General features: G+C 33.2%; 2 protein-coding genes and 1 non-coding gene across 3 annotated transcripts; 2 read left to right on the top strand and 1 right to left on the bottom strand.

Moving 5' to 3' along the window:
• Positions 1–3,729: 3,729 nt before the first annotated feature.
• On the top strand, positions 3,730–4,287 carry LOC120203424 (auxin-responsive protein SAUR21-like). Its single transcript, XM_039203720.1, has one exon. It carries the CDS (start codon positions 3,995–3,997, stop codon positions 4,280–4,282), a length of 288 nt encoding a protein of 95 aa, XP_039059651.1. The 5' UTR covers positions 3,730–3,994; the 3' UTR covers positions 4,283–4,287.
• Positions 4,288–7,864: 3,577 nt separating this feature from the next.
• Positions 7,865–7,964, bottom strand: LOC120203571. The gene has a single exon (XR_005523835.1). It is a non-coding gene; the product is annotated as a U6 spliceosomal RNA (small nuclear RNA).
• A 2,233-nt stretch (positions 7,965–10,197) lies between these two features.
• Positions 10,198–10,554, top strand: LOC120203377 (auxin-responsive protein SAUR50-like). Its single transcript, XM_039203683.1, has one exon. It carries the CDS (start codon positions 10,217–10,219, stop codon positions 10,529–10,531), a length of 315 nt encoding a protein of 104 aa, XP_039059614.1. The 5' UTR covers positions 10,198–10,216; the 3' UTR covers positions 10,532–10,554.
• The last annotated feature ends 8,105 nt before the right edge of the window (positions 10,555–18,659 follow it).

Below are 18,659 nucleotides of genomic sequence, written 5' to 3'. Positions count from 1 at the left end.
GGAAGCATGTTTCTGCTGCTATTAGCACTTCTATTCAACCAATTATTTCTTGAAAAAACTGAGGCTATCCTCGTGTGTTGTGAGCGCAAATGAAACAATCTCACATGCATTGGCAACTAGATTATTTCTGTGTTCAACACCGATAGAGAGCAACTATTGCAAGCAGTTTTGATGTATATTATTAGTCTTTGATTCTAGTTATCAGCAAACATGTAGGTCTCTGCATACCAAATCATTTTTTCTGGCCACCGCTCGACTACATGGCTTTCCATCCATATGATCTGCTAAGTTAAATTTATTGTCATCTAATAAATAGTCTTCCAAATAGGCCAGCTTTGTTGGTCACATTGAATGCTCAGCTATGGTAGATCTGCAACAGAATGAACTTAGGTACCAAACTTGTCAAAATGCTATCGTTTGTTGGGAGGCATGACCATGTGATTCCTCAAACCATGTCTTCTTAAAGATTTTCCCATTGAAATTTCTTTTCGACCACAAATTCAGCCTCAGATTGCTTGACCAATGCCATGAACTATTTTCTAGCTCTCTCTATAAATAGACATTCTAACAACAGCCCCTCACTTCCAAAGCCTTCCCAACAGAACCAGTTACACTTCTTCTATCTACCACAAGTAAAAAGAATCCATACTCATCACAAACTCATGGGTTTTCGCTTGCCAAGAATTGTTAAAGCGGAGTCTTTCGTTTTCAGATACGACAGCGGTGCCCAAAGGCCGCTTTGTTGTTTATGTCGGATAAAGCTGATGAAAAGAAGAGATTCTTTGCCCCGATTTCACTTCTGAACCATCATTCATTCCAAAAGTTGCCGAGCGAAGCTGAAGAAGAATATGGATTTAATCATCCTATGGGTGCTCTAACAATCCCCTGCGGTGAAGATGCCTTCCTTGATCTCATCTGCAGCTTCCAAAGCTCATAAAGTTAGAGATTCTATAATGGCTAACCAAGCAGCTGACACCAACTCTCCTTAACAGGCAAATACCAGTTTGTTTTGCATAGGAAGCAACTGTAATTGGTGGATTGTTTTATGCAATCCCATACACTTTGTGAACTCAATTACTTTTTGTAATCACTCTACAAATTGAATGGAAAAATAATCTTTTTACAAAAGTATATTGTCATAGATACTTTTTCTTCGACTAGCTTTATATTACATCTAATTTGTGCTTTATTGGTCAATGATATAATTTACCAAACATATCCTTCTCTTGATATTTTAAGTTTGACCAGTTCTATGTTACATCTATTTGGAAAGCAAAAGCAAATTACAGGCCAAATGTTCAACATTCCTGGATTACTTATCCATGAATGATTAATCCAGGAAAAAATATCAGAAGGGGATAGTTAGATATTAGATGCAGATGTACAACTAAACAACTAAAAGGAAAGAGGAGAGTTTGATCTGTGATGAACAAGTATTAACTCATTGATTAGGCTTTCCTGTGTCTTGGTTGAAAAAACTGTTGTAAATTAAGGCTGATTGCTAAAGAGGGAAAAAAGCATTCTTGATTAAAACCAGTGGATGGTTAAAACCAAATTCCTGAGAAGTTATATGAATGAACATATTTCCATGACAGACTTAACTGTCAAAGCACCCAGTGGATGATTAAAACCAAATTCTTCTTCCGATATGCTTAGCAAATCTTGTAACAAAGGTTGGTTCCAAAATGATACAGGAACAACATATCTCTTCTTTTCAGATTCTCCAACATAAACTGCAACGAAACCTTTCGGTACATCTAAAGATGTTGATCAAATATGCTTAATGGAACCATCACCAGGCAGATGAATTACCAAATCTCTTCCTCTAAATGTTTATGTTACATGTCTCTGGCCATATGTTTCAGCAAATAACAAATAAGTGAATTCTTGAATTCTTCCATGCTATATGTTTCTTATCATTGAATGGTAGCTTTTATGTCTCAAGCATGCCAAACACACATGGTGAAGTAGTGAGCAAATAAGCTTTCTATGGCTCCAAAGACAAGAACATGTGACCGTCCATTCTCCCATATTAACCCATGTCTCTTTCATTACTCATCAGACCCCAGCAATTAATTGCCCCTTCCTCACTCATTCAGCATCCCCTACTTGATAGAACAACATTTCCCTTGTAACCCTCACAATATATACAAGTTCATTTGGCAACATTTATCTTCACAATTACTAAATTTGTTCACCTTTGCTTTCCAAGTTTTTAAGATCTTCTTCTTCCATAAAAAAGGTGAAAACCATGGCTATCCGCCTCCCTCGCATTGTTAGCGCTAAGAAAGTTCCCAAGGGCTACTTTGCAGTTTATGTTGGAGAAAACTAGAAGAGGTTTGTGATACCAGTGTCATTCCTGAACCAGCCTTCGTTTCGAGATTTGCTAGGCTTGTCGGAAGAAGAGTTCGGATATAGACATCCTACTGGTGGTCTCAGAATTCCCTGCAACGAAGACATCTTTCTTGAAGTTACCTCTCGCTTGAATTGATTGTCAGAGAATTTAACACTAATCGGCTATATAATTTTGTAAAACAAACATCAAGAATACTATGTAGACACCTTTTTTCTCCATCCTTTTTTTGCCTTGGGGGAATCTCCCTAAGTGAAAATTTAGAGATGGTTGTAACTGCAACTTTTTCTATCAATTAATATGGAAAATGACCGTAAGAAATGTATCATTCAATTGAAATTTTTGTCTTTTTTCTGAATTTTCCATGGTCCTTTGTTGATCTTTAGTAGCACGGTACATGATCTATCTTGTTCTAAAATGACTTCATGCTTCCAATTTGCTTTTGCATATTATTAGTAAGGCTCTAAAAGATCAGATAAGTGGATAATTGTTGGAAGAATGTTTGGTTGTGCAGATATGACAATAAATTAAGATACAAAATGATTTAAGCCATTAAGACCAACTGAAACTATTTTGCAAGTGGATGGGCGTAGCTACATGATTGGTTCTTATTCCAAAATTGCAGCTACCAATTTTATTGACAGTAAGACTGTAGGAGACACCTAATGTCAACTATTTTGTCTGTTTGTTTATCAGTACTAAGAATGATAAGCAAACAAATCTCTAAAACATGAAAATGAGTGGCTGTGCTGGGGTTTCATTATGATGATGCTTAAGAAGTCTCACATGGTCTTTCCTCTATGATCTTCTATAAGATAAAGGGCTGAAATCATATTATGGTCTGTTTGTGGAGAAACAATGTACCCTAGAGTCTTGAAAGAAGACCAGCCAAAGGCCAGCAAAAGATTGGAGTATTTCAGGTAGACAGAAGCAATGAAACACGAGATTTAGATATAGGGATGCTTAAATAATGGACCGACATGGATGAGAGCCTGAGGCTTCTATAACAGAGGACCCTTTGATCTTCAGCTTGAACTTTAGTGGACAATGCGGGGTCAGGCTCCTACTTTACCACAAGCATTCTCCTTGACTGATAACTCAGGCCTGGCCTACAACTTAAAATGGGAAAAAAAGGAGGCCAATAGAGAATAGGCTAAAGATTGGAAATGTACAGTTGGGCGTTCAAGATTTTAAGCATATAAAGCTTTATGAGATGGTACAGTTTGCTTCATACATGAATGAAATATATAAACAAACAATGTTGGAAGGGATTTTAGACTAATTGGATAAAAGAAATGTCCAAGAGCCAAACACTGGCTTTGTGTTCCTTGATTGCAATAGCTTGTAGGGCAAGCCCTTGTGAAGAGCACCCTGAAGTGTGTGTCCTACAGGCTCGAACATGTCGAAATGTTATTATTTGTTGGGATGCAAGACCATGTGATTCCTCCCAATAGATATCTCCCAAGCAGTCTCTCTTCACCACTCAATTAGCCTAAAATTGCTGACCATATACAATATTTTCTCTTTATAAATACAGATTCTAATAGATAGCTCCACTAAGTGACAAAGCCTTTCCTAGCTACTTCTCTAAATTCCAATTCCACACTCTCATTCCCTCATCCCAACAGCCTCGCCAGAACGATGGGTTTCCGCTTGCCGAGAATTGTTAGTGCTAAGCCGAGTTTGGAACGGACTTTTTCAACTTCGGAGACCACTGTGGTGCCCAAAGGCCACTTTACTGTTTATGTTGGAGAAGCTGAAAAGAAGAGATTTGTAGTCCCCGTATCATTCCTGAAGCATCCTTCATTCCGGACTTTGTTGAGTGAAGTTGAAGAAGAGTTCGGATTCGATCACCCTATGGGTGCTTTGACAATCCCTTGTAGTGAAGAAACTTTTGTCGATCTTACTTGCAATCTGCAACGCTCATGAGATGAAGCGATTTGCGTATTGGCTAACCAAGCAGAGACTGTCTGCTATTTAACTCAACTGACACCTCCCAAATTTGTGTTTTAGGAACCAAGCATGTAAGGTGGATTGTATTCCGCCGATGCCCTTGTCAACCATTTTAATTTTTGTAACCATTGTATAAATGCAGAATTTCTTTCAGAGAAGCTGTTTCTTGTGATGAATTTTGTTTCTGATGTTGTGTGGATAACTTCAGCCATAATCTATTTTCCATGCTCTAGTCTTTTATGCCATCATTTATCACTTAATCTATAATCTCTCACTCCCGGTTAAAAAGGTTTTCATGAATGAACAATGTTGCTTCATTTTTCTCCTCTTTCATTCAGTTTGTATATTAAAATCGTCTCTTGTATTCCTTCCTCTCTCTTTTTTCAAATTAATTTTTCATTCTTGTTCCGTCAACAATCTAGTTGAATCTACAAGTGTTGTCTTGCTAAACGTGTTCAAAGGTCCTTCCAATGCATGCAATATGTCTCCACTTCTATATTACGGTAACCAAATTTACAAACATGGTGCAAAGTATCGTGTATCGCCTAAAGTTCGGCTAGCAATGCTGAACACTCACTTGAACTTCTGGAAAATCCGAAGAGTCACTCCCCTCTATCATTACGGATGACACCCCCCACAGCAGCCGCACTATCGCTGGAATGAACTGATTCCACACTTTAACCCATCCTTCTAAAGGTGGCTTCCATATAGAATAGTTAACTTCATGAAAGATAGTCTTGTGTCGATGTGTACTCCCATAACTATCTCCTCAACAAGTCTCTTGCTTCGTGTTAAAACACTACCGTGTTTAATAAAATTGCTATAAAAAATTTTGAATTCTGGAACTTCCGTAAATTCCAACAAATAACTGGAAACAACATATCCCAATTATTAACATTGAAAGTCTATTATTGCTTTGCAAATTTTCCCATAGCCAGACGTTGAATGGTTTTGCCATGAACTCGACAATCTTCTTCCAATGAATCAAGTTAGTCTATAAGGAGCGAGCATTAGCGCAATGATGTAACACATGATTCGTATCTTCGTGGCTTTGTGGCGCCAAACTCTCCCCTTATTCGTAAGTAGTTTACCGATTTGAGCCAAAATACGGAACATCGAGCTTCCAAATAACCTTTCAATGCCCACCATTCGGTTCATCCTCTGTTACAACAAGTGCGCGATATGTTGATTTGGTAAAGGAAATTCTCCTCTCATCCCATCGCCAAAAGTATCAGCCCCAAAATCAGCATGCGGGGGTGCTTGTCGCAGCAATTTTTTTTAGGATAGAATCCGGTACACAATCAAGTCTTTTGTGTACTAAAGGACCCTCATTGCTCAACCAAGCATCGAACCAAAAATATGTTTGTTGCCCATTTAGGATGTTCCAACTTAAACCACCTAGCACGTCCTCCCAAACCCGATAGATACCCTTCCAAAGACGCGAACAACTATTACCTCGCAACATTGTGGGAATCAAATCCAACTATCATATAAATGAACATATCTTCAGGAGAGGGAATTGTCAAAGTACCCATTGGATGTAAAAACAAACTCTTCTTCTGCAAAAATACATTTTGATTTAATATGGAAACAACCAAGAGATGATAAAAGCAATGTTGTAGAAGATAAGATTCTCCATCTATGACAAGTAGTAGAATACAATATCAACATGGAAGCAACCAAGAAACAATAAAAGCAATGTTGCAGCAACTGATCATAACACTGACTGAGCAGTTAGAGTCCAAGACAATCCCTACTTTGTTTGTTCTTCAAGAAAATTCTTAGAGTTCCTTGGATTTCGGCTGAAATTTTCCCACAACATCGGAAACATTATTCATGACAAGAAATACTTTCTCCAAAAAGAAATTTGGCATTTATATGTAAGTTACAAAATCAGAAGACAAGGGCATGGGATTGCAGATAACAACAATCCACCTTACACGCTTCCTAAAACACAAAATTTAGGAGGTGTCAGTTGAGTTGAAGATCAGTCAATCGCTGCATGGTTAGCCGTTTTCACGTCATTGCTTCTCATGAGCATTGAATATTGCAAGTGAGATCAATGAAAGCTTCTTCGCTACAAGGGATTGTCAAAGCACCCATGGGGTGAGTGAAACCAAACTCTTCTTCAGCTTCACTCAACAGATTCTGGAATGAAGGATGCTTCAGTATTGATATGGGGACCACTGTGGTCTTTGGGCACCACTGTGGTCTCCGAAGATGAAAGAGTCCGTTTCAAACTCGACTTAGCATTAACAATTCTCGTCAAGAGGAAACCCATCGTTTTGGAGAGATTGTTGGGATGAGGGAATGAGAGTGTGGAATTGGAATTTAGAGAAGTAGCTAGGAAAGGCTCTGGCACTTGGTGGATCTATCCATTAGAATCTGTATTTATAAAGAGAAAATATTGTATATGGTCAGCAATCTCATGCTAATCGAGTGGCGAAGAGAAACTGCTTGGGAGATATCTACCGGGAGGAATCACATGACCTTGCATCCCAACAGATGATAACATTTTGACAAGTTCAAGCCTGTAGGACACGCTTCAGGTGCTCTTCACGAGGGCTTGCCCTATAAGCTACTGCAACAAAGGAACACAACCCAATGTTTGGTTCTTGGACATGTCTTTTATCACATCTAAGTATTTTATATACATCCCATTTAAGTTGTAGGCCAGACCAGAGTTATCATCTAAGGAGAATACTTGTGGTAAAGTAGGGGCCTGACCCCCCATTGTCCACTAAAGTTCAACCTGAAGATCAAATGGTCCTCTGTTATAGCAGCCTTAGGCTCTGTACCATTTTGGTCCATTATTTAAGTATATACATCCATTTCTAACTCTCATTTTTCATTTCTTCTGTCTACATCAAATATTCCAATCTTTTTCTGACCTTTGGTTGGTTTTCTTTCAATACCTTAGGGCACATTGTTTGTCCACAAACAGACCAAGTATGATTTCAGCTCTTTATCTCATAGAAGATCATTGAGACAAGACCATGTGAGACCTCTTAAGCATAATCTTAATGAAACCCCAGTACAGCCACTCAATTCCGATTCTAAAAAACATGAAATTTGACCACAGATCTAAACGAATAACTTTCAAGGAAAAAGGGATTCAAGGATACGAACAGATTGCACGAACACATTGCAAATTTAAAACCCTGTTAAAGAACACTTTCAATCTTAAGTAACAGATTGCACAAACATTGCAAGTTAATTCAGCAAACTCAAAGCCAAATCGAATCTCAAATCTAATTAAAAGATTTCGAGGCATTCATTGTTTCAGAGGGTAAACCAGGGCAATCCCAGTAACAAAAACTTCAAATTGCAATCTTAAGTGCGCAAGACCCGTGCAGATGAAATTCAAACCAAGAAAAAATTGCAAAAACAAATTAATAAACAAACCCAGAGAGAGACTAAACTGCAACCTGAAGTGAAAAGAAAAAAAAAACCCCATGAAGATGAATATCTAAACAAACCCAGAAAAATAAATAAACAGAAAACTATAAATTTCTGAAGCGCTAACAGGTTCGGAGATGGAAAATGGAAGAAGGTAGAAAAAAATTAAACCATTTCTCGATATGTTCGTGTCATCCATGCGCAGGGCATGTTGATCTTATCTCTATCGTTTCAATTTTATCGGACATCCCGAAGGGCTTACTAATATGTTTTTCAGCGATGTGGGACTTTTGGTTCGTTCCTAAGTAAATAGCAAACTATGTTAGTGAGGCCCATCGGGTGCTGGATAAGTCTTTGATTATGACGTGTCCCGGTCCGACACATCAACCCGGCCCATCTTATTATTCATAAAAAATTTTCCGAATTTCGATTCTGTGTAGAGTATAGTGACATGATACTAAATTATACAATATTATCACCTAAATTTTAAATATATATATACACACATATTAATATTCTGATATCACATGGAATACATACATTGAAATAACAAGGATAAAAAGAGTAAAACATATGAACTTCTTGCCATCAATTTGTTGATTGTTGCTAGACATTCTCCAGTAAAAGGAGATCGATTCACCGTTCCCGTATGCACAAAGCATTCCTCCTCTATCAACTCTTTAACGGTTGCTTCCAGCTTCATCGACAAGAGATATGTTGTTCCTATAATTACAACTGACAAGCATAAGTCGAGCTTGATTATTAGTTCAAAAGCCGATCATAAGATAACCCCAAGAAATAGAAATAGTTTTTTTTCCCCCGAACTCGTTCACCGACATCTTTTCAGAATGCATTGTTCCAATATAACTCAGAGATGTGAAGGAATCTGTAGGTACAAGCTCATATTGCTAAGCCCAGACGACAGATTAGCGTGATTGACGGGCAGAACCAACGGTTCAAATCTTTTACTGACGGGCACATGATGGCATAGTAATGTGACTGAGTGTGATATGAACCAACAGTTTTTAATTACATAGTTTACTCCTGGAAGCTCTTTAGATGTACAACGCTGCTACATGCTGCTTGTTCAGATTAATGCTTCATTAGGATCAGGTAATTTCCAATGAGTGTTTATTGTTCTGCACCAAGTTTCCTGTATTTGATCAAGTACAATTTCCTCCGAATGCTTTACTTGGAACTCGATTACTGTCGACATGGTACGATTAGCCAAAACCGATGACCTTTACGATATTTAGGGACATAAAAAAGATCCCTAGAGAGCAGTTTACAGTTTCGAGTGAAGGAAGGGTAAAAGGGTATGTGTACTGCAATTTGAAGCAGTAGGGGGAATGATCTCAAAGGATCATACTATGTTGTCTTTTACAGGACAAAAGTAACATGGCCTTCATGTGATGAACCAAAAGCCAAAGTCTTTTTCAACCATAAAAGAATATATCTATATATATATATATATATATATATATATATATATATATGTATCCCTCTCAAGAGACCTATCTTGGCTCAACAAAAGAACCGTATTTCGGTGATGGGTGGTGGGGCTTTCTCGTCTCCTCTTCGCTTTTTCAACCATTTCTCTCATTCACAGAACATGCAAGTGTCTTTCACAGATTGTGACAGATGAAGTAAATTGTTTGCTGTGCTTTTTGTTCCTTGTTGTTGCTGTAAAATCTAGCATTGATCTCTCAAATAACAATGTCATTAGTACATAAAATTAATTCTGTCTTTCTTTTTCATTTGGTCAACTTGTTAGGGTTATCACTAAGATGTGGAACCAAGCTAGGCTAGGAAGATACCAATGGTGAGCCTCATTTGGAAGTATAGCCATTAATAAATGTCTCTAAAATAGTATGAATATTTTCATGTTTGAGCGGTGCAGATTTCAGCAGGACCACATTAAAAAAAAACCCCACCGGCATCTTGGGGACATTCTCTCCAAATTGATGCACCCAACGCTCAAGGGGCTTTTATTCCATGGCAGGCATGGCTTCATTTTCATTTTGTAGATGAAATATGGCTAAACTGAATTCACATACTGACCATGCAAACTCCATGATCAAAACCTGCAAATCTAACAGTGGAAACCACATGGGTTTCTGCACAGAATCACAAGCCAAAACAATCACGAAATTCCAAAAACCAGCCAAACCGATGCACATTGCTCTCTGCTACACTTATTATTCAGGTAGAGATGGCATTCAAAGTTAAAACGGTAAACTATATAAATGGTCACTAATAGGGAGAGAGGGTCCATGTTGTCATTAGGAGGACCAACAAGAATAGAAATTTCAAATGGTAGCGTTTGGCTCCTTATCGTGTCCTATGCGCAGCAAATACAACAATTAATTAACACATACATACCCAAAATAACACCCATGGTTTGTCCCTTTCGGCTTAGCCCCCACAGTCCCACATGACTCCTCAGCCTCAGGCTCTCTATCAATTAATAAATATCCCTCCATCTCTCCTCTCAATCCTCCCACAACACCAATGGCAATCAGAAAACCATCCAAACTGTCTCAAGCCGCAGTCCTCAAGCAGATCCTAAAGCGATGTTCGAGCCTAGGCAAGAAACACGGGTACGACGAAGACGGTCTCCCACTCGACGTGCCAAAAGGCCACTTTGCCGTCTACGTCGGCGAAAACCGGAGCCGATACATCGTCCCGATCACTTTCCTGACTCACCCTGAGTTCCAATGTTTGCTCCGACGAGCCGAGGAAGAGTTCGGGTTCGACCATGATATGGGACTCACTATCCCTTGTGAAGAAGTTGTTTTTCGCTCGCTTACATCTTTGCTTAGATGAAAATGGCAAACAATATAGAATATCGAGCTTTGAAGGGCGCTCTGCCTTTGCCTTGGAGAAAGATGGCCAAGAGAAGCATAGCTAGTTTCTCTTTTTTTAACCTCATTTCTTCAACGTGCTTTTTGGTGGATTTTTTCCTATTTTTTTCACCCATATCAATTAGGGTTTTTTATGTTTAATTAATTAGTCATTAGATCTAACTCAGACCTAGGAATTGCGACATCTTCTGGGTTTGTTATTTGTAAAAAGTAGTGTTTTCCTGGCAGCTTATGGAAACTGTTAGTGAAAGGTTCAATGTTAATGAAAGCCTTATTCAGCTTCACAAACTGGAAAGCCTTATTATTTTTATGCATACGGGCATTGGAAACAGTAATTTAGGCTAAGAAACGAATTTATTAAATCTTAAAGAAGTGTTTGGTTCGCGGAAAAGATCATTATCATGGGAATGATTTTTTTTTAAATTGTATTCTCATGTTTGGTTCATGGAAAAGATTAATAACTTATTATCAATAGTAGTATTTTTTGGGTTAAAATTGTAGGAATGTCGTTACCTTCAAATTCTTAGGTAATTAATAATTTTCACCACTTACGATATAAATACCCCTGAAATAATGATTTTTTTTCTTCAAATGAGTCATTTTCAATTATTATTCTTCGTACGTTATTCAAAATTATAAATTTAATAATAATATATATATATATATAAAGAGTTTAATTTAATAAAATATTAATAAATTTGAGTAGTTAAAATTATTTTTTATTTTCAATATTTAGCATATTGAATATTTTATAATTTCATGAGGTGAAAATATTATTATCGTAAAAATGTAATTATTTAAAATCATATTTAATTTTGAGTTATTAAAAAATAGATCTTATACATTAAAAAATAATATATTTGTCCAGTCAAGATCACAATATTATTTTTCATATTATATTATATGTTATATAAATAAATATGACACTTATGAAAATTATTTAAAATTATAAGTTTGATATACTAATTATATTAATTATATGTTAAATTTATTTTTTTTCTTTAAACTTAGATAGTGTAATAATTAAAATATTTTTATTAGTTTTCATTCAAATATTTATAATTTAATATTAAAGTTTTATTTGTTAAATATATGACAAGGATAATTTGGTAAAATGTACATCCAAATAATCTTATATTTTTTCAACCAATACTGTAATCTTGCATTCCCATTAAACAAACCAAACAGGGTATTATAACATTCCGAGAGTAATGTTAAATTTCGGTAATCTTATTTCTAAAGATAATTGTATATTTCGTGAATCAAACGTACCCTAAGAGATGAAAATATATTACTAATAAAAAGTATAAAAATAAATTTTATAAAAAAATTAAAAAATTTAAAGGACAAGTTCATCCCTACATTCAAATTATGAAAGAAAGTGAATTTTTTGGTAGGTTAGCTTAGGTATGGAAAAGCTGAAAATGGATATCCTTAAACCAAACCAAACTGAAGGACAGGTAAGAAACACAATAGATGTATCCCCATGGGTTGTCATGTAATTAAATCTTTGAGAAAAAGATTAATTATTAAATTAAATAATATTGTTTTCAAATTCATGAAAGTTAATCTTTTAAAAACTCGTAATCAGAATAATTGTATGATGCAATTTTCTTTGTAGAATAATAGAAAAAGCAAAGACATGAGTAATTGTCACCTTAGTTGACTATTGGCATTGGGGTATGCTCTTTACTCCATCAATGATATGTTCTGATCTAATTCTCGTAATCCTAATCCTATAATAATTATTGTATGTGATACATCGTTCTCACGTTTGCAAAATTCAATTTCTCTTCTCTCTCTAACTCTTTTGAATCTTTAAAAAAATAAATAAATAATTCGGAATGATTATAAGATAATATCTATTCAAAAATTTCACAACTTATTGATAACACACCTTGTAAACATTGCTGCTCGAACCCAAAATTTCTAGAGAGATCAATATTTCTTTTTTATCAATAAGATCACTTGATGAGTTAATATCTTGTAAAATTTTTGTTTAATCTTATTTGTATTATCTTTGGACTATACATTAAATTTTAAACTCTAAACTTACTGAATATAATTACCATCTTTATCTTTTCTTTCAATGCATGGTTATCCTCTTCCACTTGAAATGGTAATTCATCCACCTGAAAGTTGAAAGTACGTTAGAAAAGTACCAGACGCATGAAAAACAATCCTCGACTTGAATTACTGAAAAATGAGCTGGATGTGCAGAGGGAACAAGTCTCACCGGTTGGCTGCATGCTTGTTTTAAGCAGGTTGTCTCCTTTGCATGCCCCACACCCCATGTTCTACGTAAATCCTTGGAATCAGCCCTAATTTAGAGTTAGCCGCACCCGTTACTCCCACGGATAACAGGTGCCTATGACCAAACTGCTCGACAATTTAAGGGGAATCGGAAAGAGTATTGAAGGGTGGTTCTCCGATTAAAATTAACTAAAAGGTAAAATATATAAATGGTCTCCTGATTATAGGGCACTATTTTGTTGAGTTATTTGACTATTAAAGTTATAAAATTGTCATTCTATTATGCATGCGTTCCAAATTTGTTCTTTCCTGTTAAAATATTGACGTTCGTCTAAGCTAAACGTTAACCTGTTGACTGAGATATGAAAAAAATCTTTTCTCAAAATCGTTTGAGATGTATTTTATAGATCGAGTCTCTATTTACATTATGTCATCAACTCAGCGCTTGAAACATCATGGTTTTTTAAAGCAACAATTGTGTATGTAGACATCATTAAAATATGGTTATATAATATCCAAGTCAGCATTTTAACGTCCAACTCAGACGGTCGTTAATCTTTTAACAGAAAAGAAAGAATTTGGAAAATATGAATAGTCAAGTGACCATTTTGTAATTTTAATAGTTTTGAGACTCAACGAAGTAGTGTTGTATAGTCAGGGGATCATTTATATACTTTACCCTTAATTAAACATGTCACATAGAGCACGAACCAAACAACCTCGGTGGTAAAGGAATTGTTGTTATTTATTTAGATCTCAGTTCGAGCACCAGGAATACTAGGGTGTGATTGTTTAATGTTAAATGGTTGAGAGTTTTCTTTAAACAAATAATACATTGTTATTAGTCCGGATTAATAAAAAAAATGTCACATTAATAAAAAAATTATTTTATTTTCAAGAAAAAATATGAGGGTAAATTATATCAACGGTTACTGAATTTTTGATAAGTTTCTTTTTCATCATTAAAGTTTCAAAAGTTATAAAATAACCATTTTATAGCAAAATGGTCACTCAATCATTAACAGGCATAACAACCATCACCGGAATCACTAAAATCTATTGTGTAATTCTGAATTAGATAGATTATTGATGAATATAAATAACTTCCTTGGACACTTAAAGTAGTCGGAGCTTCACTACGAGACTTAACTTGAAATGTATTGAGTTAGTGCTAAGAAAAGTGTTATTGCGATGAGAACCCATATATTGTGATGGGACTCAATTAGACGGTGAAATCATGGGCCAACGTGGATGCATGTAATTAATTCAGTCACTTAAATATATCATATCATATTTTTTATAATTAAAATAACAATTGTTAATAGTTGATTCACTGTTATGAATTTTTGAAGATCTACATAATAGCCTCTAAAATTATACTCTAATATATGAATTTTGGATCATTATGAATTTAGGTATAATTTTAGAGATTATTTTATAAATTTTAAGATTTTATAGGATATGAGTTGTAATTTAACCAAATATTAGGATATAAACATTTTTAGAATTGAAAATCGTCACTTATATAATCAACTAAGTCTAGTATGGCTCTCGTTGGTATGTTTGTCATTGTTGTCTTGGATTGCCTTGTTGCCTTTTGTTGTATTCTCCTTATAAGTCAAGTCTTGTTTTGTATTTCTTGGTTATATGTACTATTTTTCTTCATTTAAATATAAGAAAGTTTTTAATGAAACATATAATCGGAATCGGAATCGGAATGGATGTAGGCTTCTCTTTCCTAATAAAATTAGTTTGCCGAGAAAAAAAACTGTAAGGTTTTGGTTACTTATTTCGTTTTCGATACTTTTATCATACTCTTATATTTTCCACACAATTTAGCAATTATAAAAAATAATAATAAAATGTTTAGTTGCATGTTACAAATACAGGAGAAAACATAATCTTGTCTTTTCCATTGGTTTATTCTATATGTTTATATCTTTCTTAATTATATTCCATTTCGGGTTTGTAATATATGGGTTCAAATTTAATATATTAGTCTATAATATTTATTTTATTTAATTAGGTAATTATAAGATAATATTTATTTAAAAATAATTCTCAATCGTTTAATATTAACGCTCACACTCTTAAATTTATAATATTCGAACTTGAAATCTTAATTCATATATATTAATGTATAATTTAATACTTTATCATTAATTCAAATGATGTATAATTTTAAATGTTACTTAAACATAAATCTAGGTAATTAGCTCGTGAAATATTTAAATCAATTAATAAAATAATAAAACCTAATTTGCTTAAGAATAATGAAACCGAATTCTTCCTTCTCGAGCTAAACCGAATTCTGCCTTCTTTCAAAAACAAAAAACTCTAGTTTTTTCCAAAATTGTCCCGATATTAAAGGACACCTCGACGGGTGAATCTGAAGAGTGGGGAGGGACAAAATTGTCTTACAAATAAGGTTATAATATGTACGAATCTGTACTGGATGGTGTCCGTCATTCTTCTGCGGGAAAACCGCTTTTCTGTCAGAGCATTTGATAAAAACACCTCTCTTTCCTTCGCTCGACTCAAAGTTCAAGGCTTCTTCCACGATTTCTACTGGGCTGTTATGTATCCTCTTGTGTACCCTGCGGTTGATATTAGTATCATTTCTGCTAGAGATATAAAATTAGATAATCGTTTTAAGTTTCAGTTGGTTTTTATCATATATAACTCATGTCAGATAATATTAATAGTTTGAATAGAATAAGTTGGGTCTGAGTCAAATCAATTATGGTGATTTTCAGGTTGATTTTATCATCAGATTCAGTTCGTGTTCGGATCGGGTTAATTTCAGTTCGAATCAATACCAGTTCAGGTCAGAATGGTTTAGGGCCGAATTAGCTAAATTTCAGGTTAATTCAAGTTCGAATATACTTTAGGTCGAATCTCATTCATATCTGATCACATCATTGACAAATAAAATTCAGGTCGGATCTTACCGAGTACATATTGACTTCAGGTCGGGTAATTTTGGGGTTAATTATTTTTCTTCTTTCATGAACAATAAATTGTAATTTTTAATTGTATATTATTTGGAGTAAATTAAAAAAATGTAAATAATTATGAGTCAATTTGAATGAAACTATAATATTAAGGACTAAATTGAACAAATAATAATTTACATACAAAATTTAAATAAATTAAACAACACATGCACGAGGGACTAAATCGTAATATAAATAAGTATTGGTCAATTTCATATAAAAATATAATTGTAAGTCCACAAATTAATATTTAAATAAATTACACAATACGTAGGGACCAAATAAATAATTCTAAAAATATGAAACTAAAATTAATATAAAAATAGACTGAATTGTATCTATTTTAAAAGTTGAGGAAAAAATTAAAACAAATATATATACATTACATAGTATATATATATATATATATATATATATATATATATATATATATAATATAAATGTATATTATACTTATAAGTATATAATATAAGTATACATTATACTTATAAGTATATAATATAAACATATATTATACTTATAAATATATATAAGTATATATATATATATAACTATACGTATAAACTTTTATATATATATATATAAGTATACATTATTCTTATACATATGTATACTTTTAAAGAGTAATCATATTTAATTATCATAACAAACAATTTGTTTTAACTTTTAAAATGTAATCATATTAATTATTATAGTTTATTATAAATTTAAAATCTCACAGCTTCATCAATTGTAACTTATAAGTCATGTAAATATCAGATCAGTTTAATAATAGGTCGGATCATTTACAGGTTGAGTCAATTACGGATCAGGTTTATAACAAGTCAGGTAATATCATTTATTTATCGGGTTAATATCGGGTTTGGATTCATATCAGGTCAGATGCAGGTCGAGTTCGATTATCAAATTATCAGGTTCAAGTCGTTCTCAGGTCGGGTGCAGGTTGTAAATTTCCAGTTCCAACTCAGATTCAGATCAACACCAGTTCAGACTCGAATCAGTTTGGGATCACCACCACTTTAGGTCATAAACAATTTTAACTCAAATCGGTTTCAGTCAATTTTACAGATCGGATCAACTTTTTACATCCCTAATTTATGTCGTTGATGAGAAGAATCACATGACTCTTACCCCCACGTAGTATGAGCTTTAAATAAATCTCGAAATTGATGTATGTTACTCCCTCCATTTCACTAAAATTGTCTCTTATTAACTTTTGAAAAATCAAATCTTTTAAACTTTGACCACAATTATTTTAAATATTTAAATTTTTTTTATTAAATACATATTTTAAAACTATTTGATTGAAAGTTTTTAAAATATATTTTTTCATATTTTTATTAAAAATAAATTTTAAATAATAAAAAGTCAAAGTTAAAAAAAATTGACAAAAAAGTCAATTAAAGTACAATTTTATTGGGACAGAGGTAGTATTTATATAAAGAGCTAGAAATTCGAATATCAGACTTTATATAATTTTAAAATCTAGATATCTACAAATTTAATAATTAAAATATTAATTTGTATCTTATTTATAAATCTCGCTTACTGTATAAAGTAATAGCCTTTTGGAGAACGAGATGCATTCCTACGTAACTGATTTGGGGTCATTGTTCCAAATAATGTCGGTTAGGGTCATTTTTTAAATAATAATAAAATGGTAATTGATTTAAAAAAAACCGTTTTGAGACGAGATAGACAATCCTAAAAAGTGGTTGTCGACGTAAAAGCGCACCATTATCCCATCAATTATCGGTCCCAATCCCTACCCTATATTCGTACTTGACCAATCAAATTACTGACCCCAGGACCACCTGGTTCCCATCCATACTTTTAGCTTCCCCTACCCAGCCAATAATTTAGGCTCCTATGAATCTATGGCTTACTTTGGTATTTAAATTAAATTTCATAAATTTTAAAAATATATATATATTTGGATAATCAAGCTTTCATTTCATCCAAAAAGAACCAAAATTACAATTTTTTTAATTTTAAAATATATATTTGTAAACAATAGTTTTATGTTTTTTGGTATTCAACAAGTTATCTATATTCGATTAATGAGATTTTAACACATACGAAAATATCATATCCTCAATAGATTATGTAATACCACGTGTCACATTTAAATACCAAAATATATTATATTTATTAAATTTAATTATCATATTATCAAGAACTCAACAAATGATCTCAAAGGTAAAATTGATTATTATTCTTCCTAGAGATCATGTGTTTGAGTAAATACATCTACAGAATGTGTATACGCTATTGATTATATAAATTTTTAATAGATAATACCTTATAATCATTATAAATTATTAAAAAATATATCATATTTAAATATTAAATATATTATATTTATCACGTTCAAGTAATAAATCTTGATTTTTTTAATTATAAATATAAGATATAATTGTACACATACTTTCGAGAAACTATAAATCTAGTCAAGACGCAATGATGAAAACTATTAATCCAGTTATTTAGAAAATTCTTGGTCTAGCTAATTAATTGTCTATTTTCAATTAGATGAGGATGGAATTTATTCAATATGTCATCAAACAGTTAATTTATTAAATAAAGTAAGATATTTGAATTTTAACGATGTGAACATAGTAAATTAGATTAAATTGATTGTCTTTATAGTGAATTTTTGTAATACTCGATCTGAGTTAATCGCTCAATAAATCGAACATCAACAATTCATCTAAAAAATATGTACTTATTAATTATCCAAAATTAAAATAATTTAAATTTTTGAATATAAAATCTTATTTTATTGTATGATCATTACATTTATCGTTATCTTTGAATAAATTTGCATTAAAATATTCAAAA

This window comes from Hibiscus syriacus, unplaced genomic scaffold (genome assembly GCF_006381635.1).
Source record: "Hibiscus syriacus cultivar Baekdansim isolate YM2019G1 unplaced genomic scaffold, ASM638163v2 tig00009942_pilon, whole genome shotgun sequence".
Classification (NCBI taxonomy): Eukaryota; Viridiplantae; Streptophyta; class Magnoliopsida; order Malvales; family Malvaceae; genus Hibiscus; species Hibiscus syriacus.
Note: the sequence above shows the minus strand (reverse complement) of the source record. Positions and strands in the feature narration are given on the sequence as shown.

Bases quoted from the DNA above. Each gene is read 5' to 3' on its own strand.
- LOC120203377 (XM_039203683.1), top strand. From the start codon at position 10,217: ATGGCAATCAGAAAACCATCCAAACTGTCTCAAGCCGCAGTCCTCAAG.
- LOC120203424 (XM_039203720.1), top strand. From the start codon at position 3,995: ATGGGTTTCCGCTTGCCGAGAATTGTTAGTGCTAAGCCGAGTTTGGAA.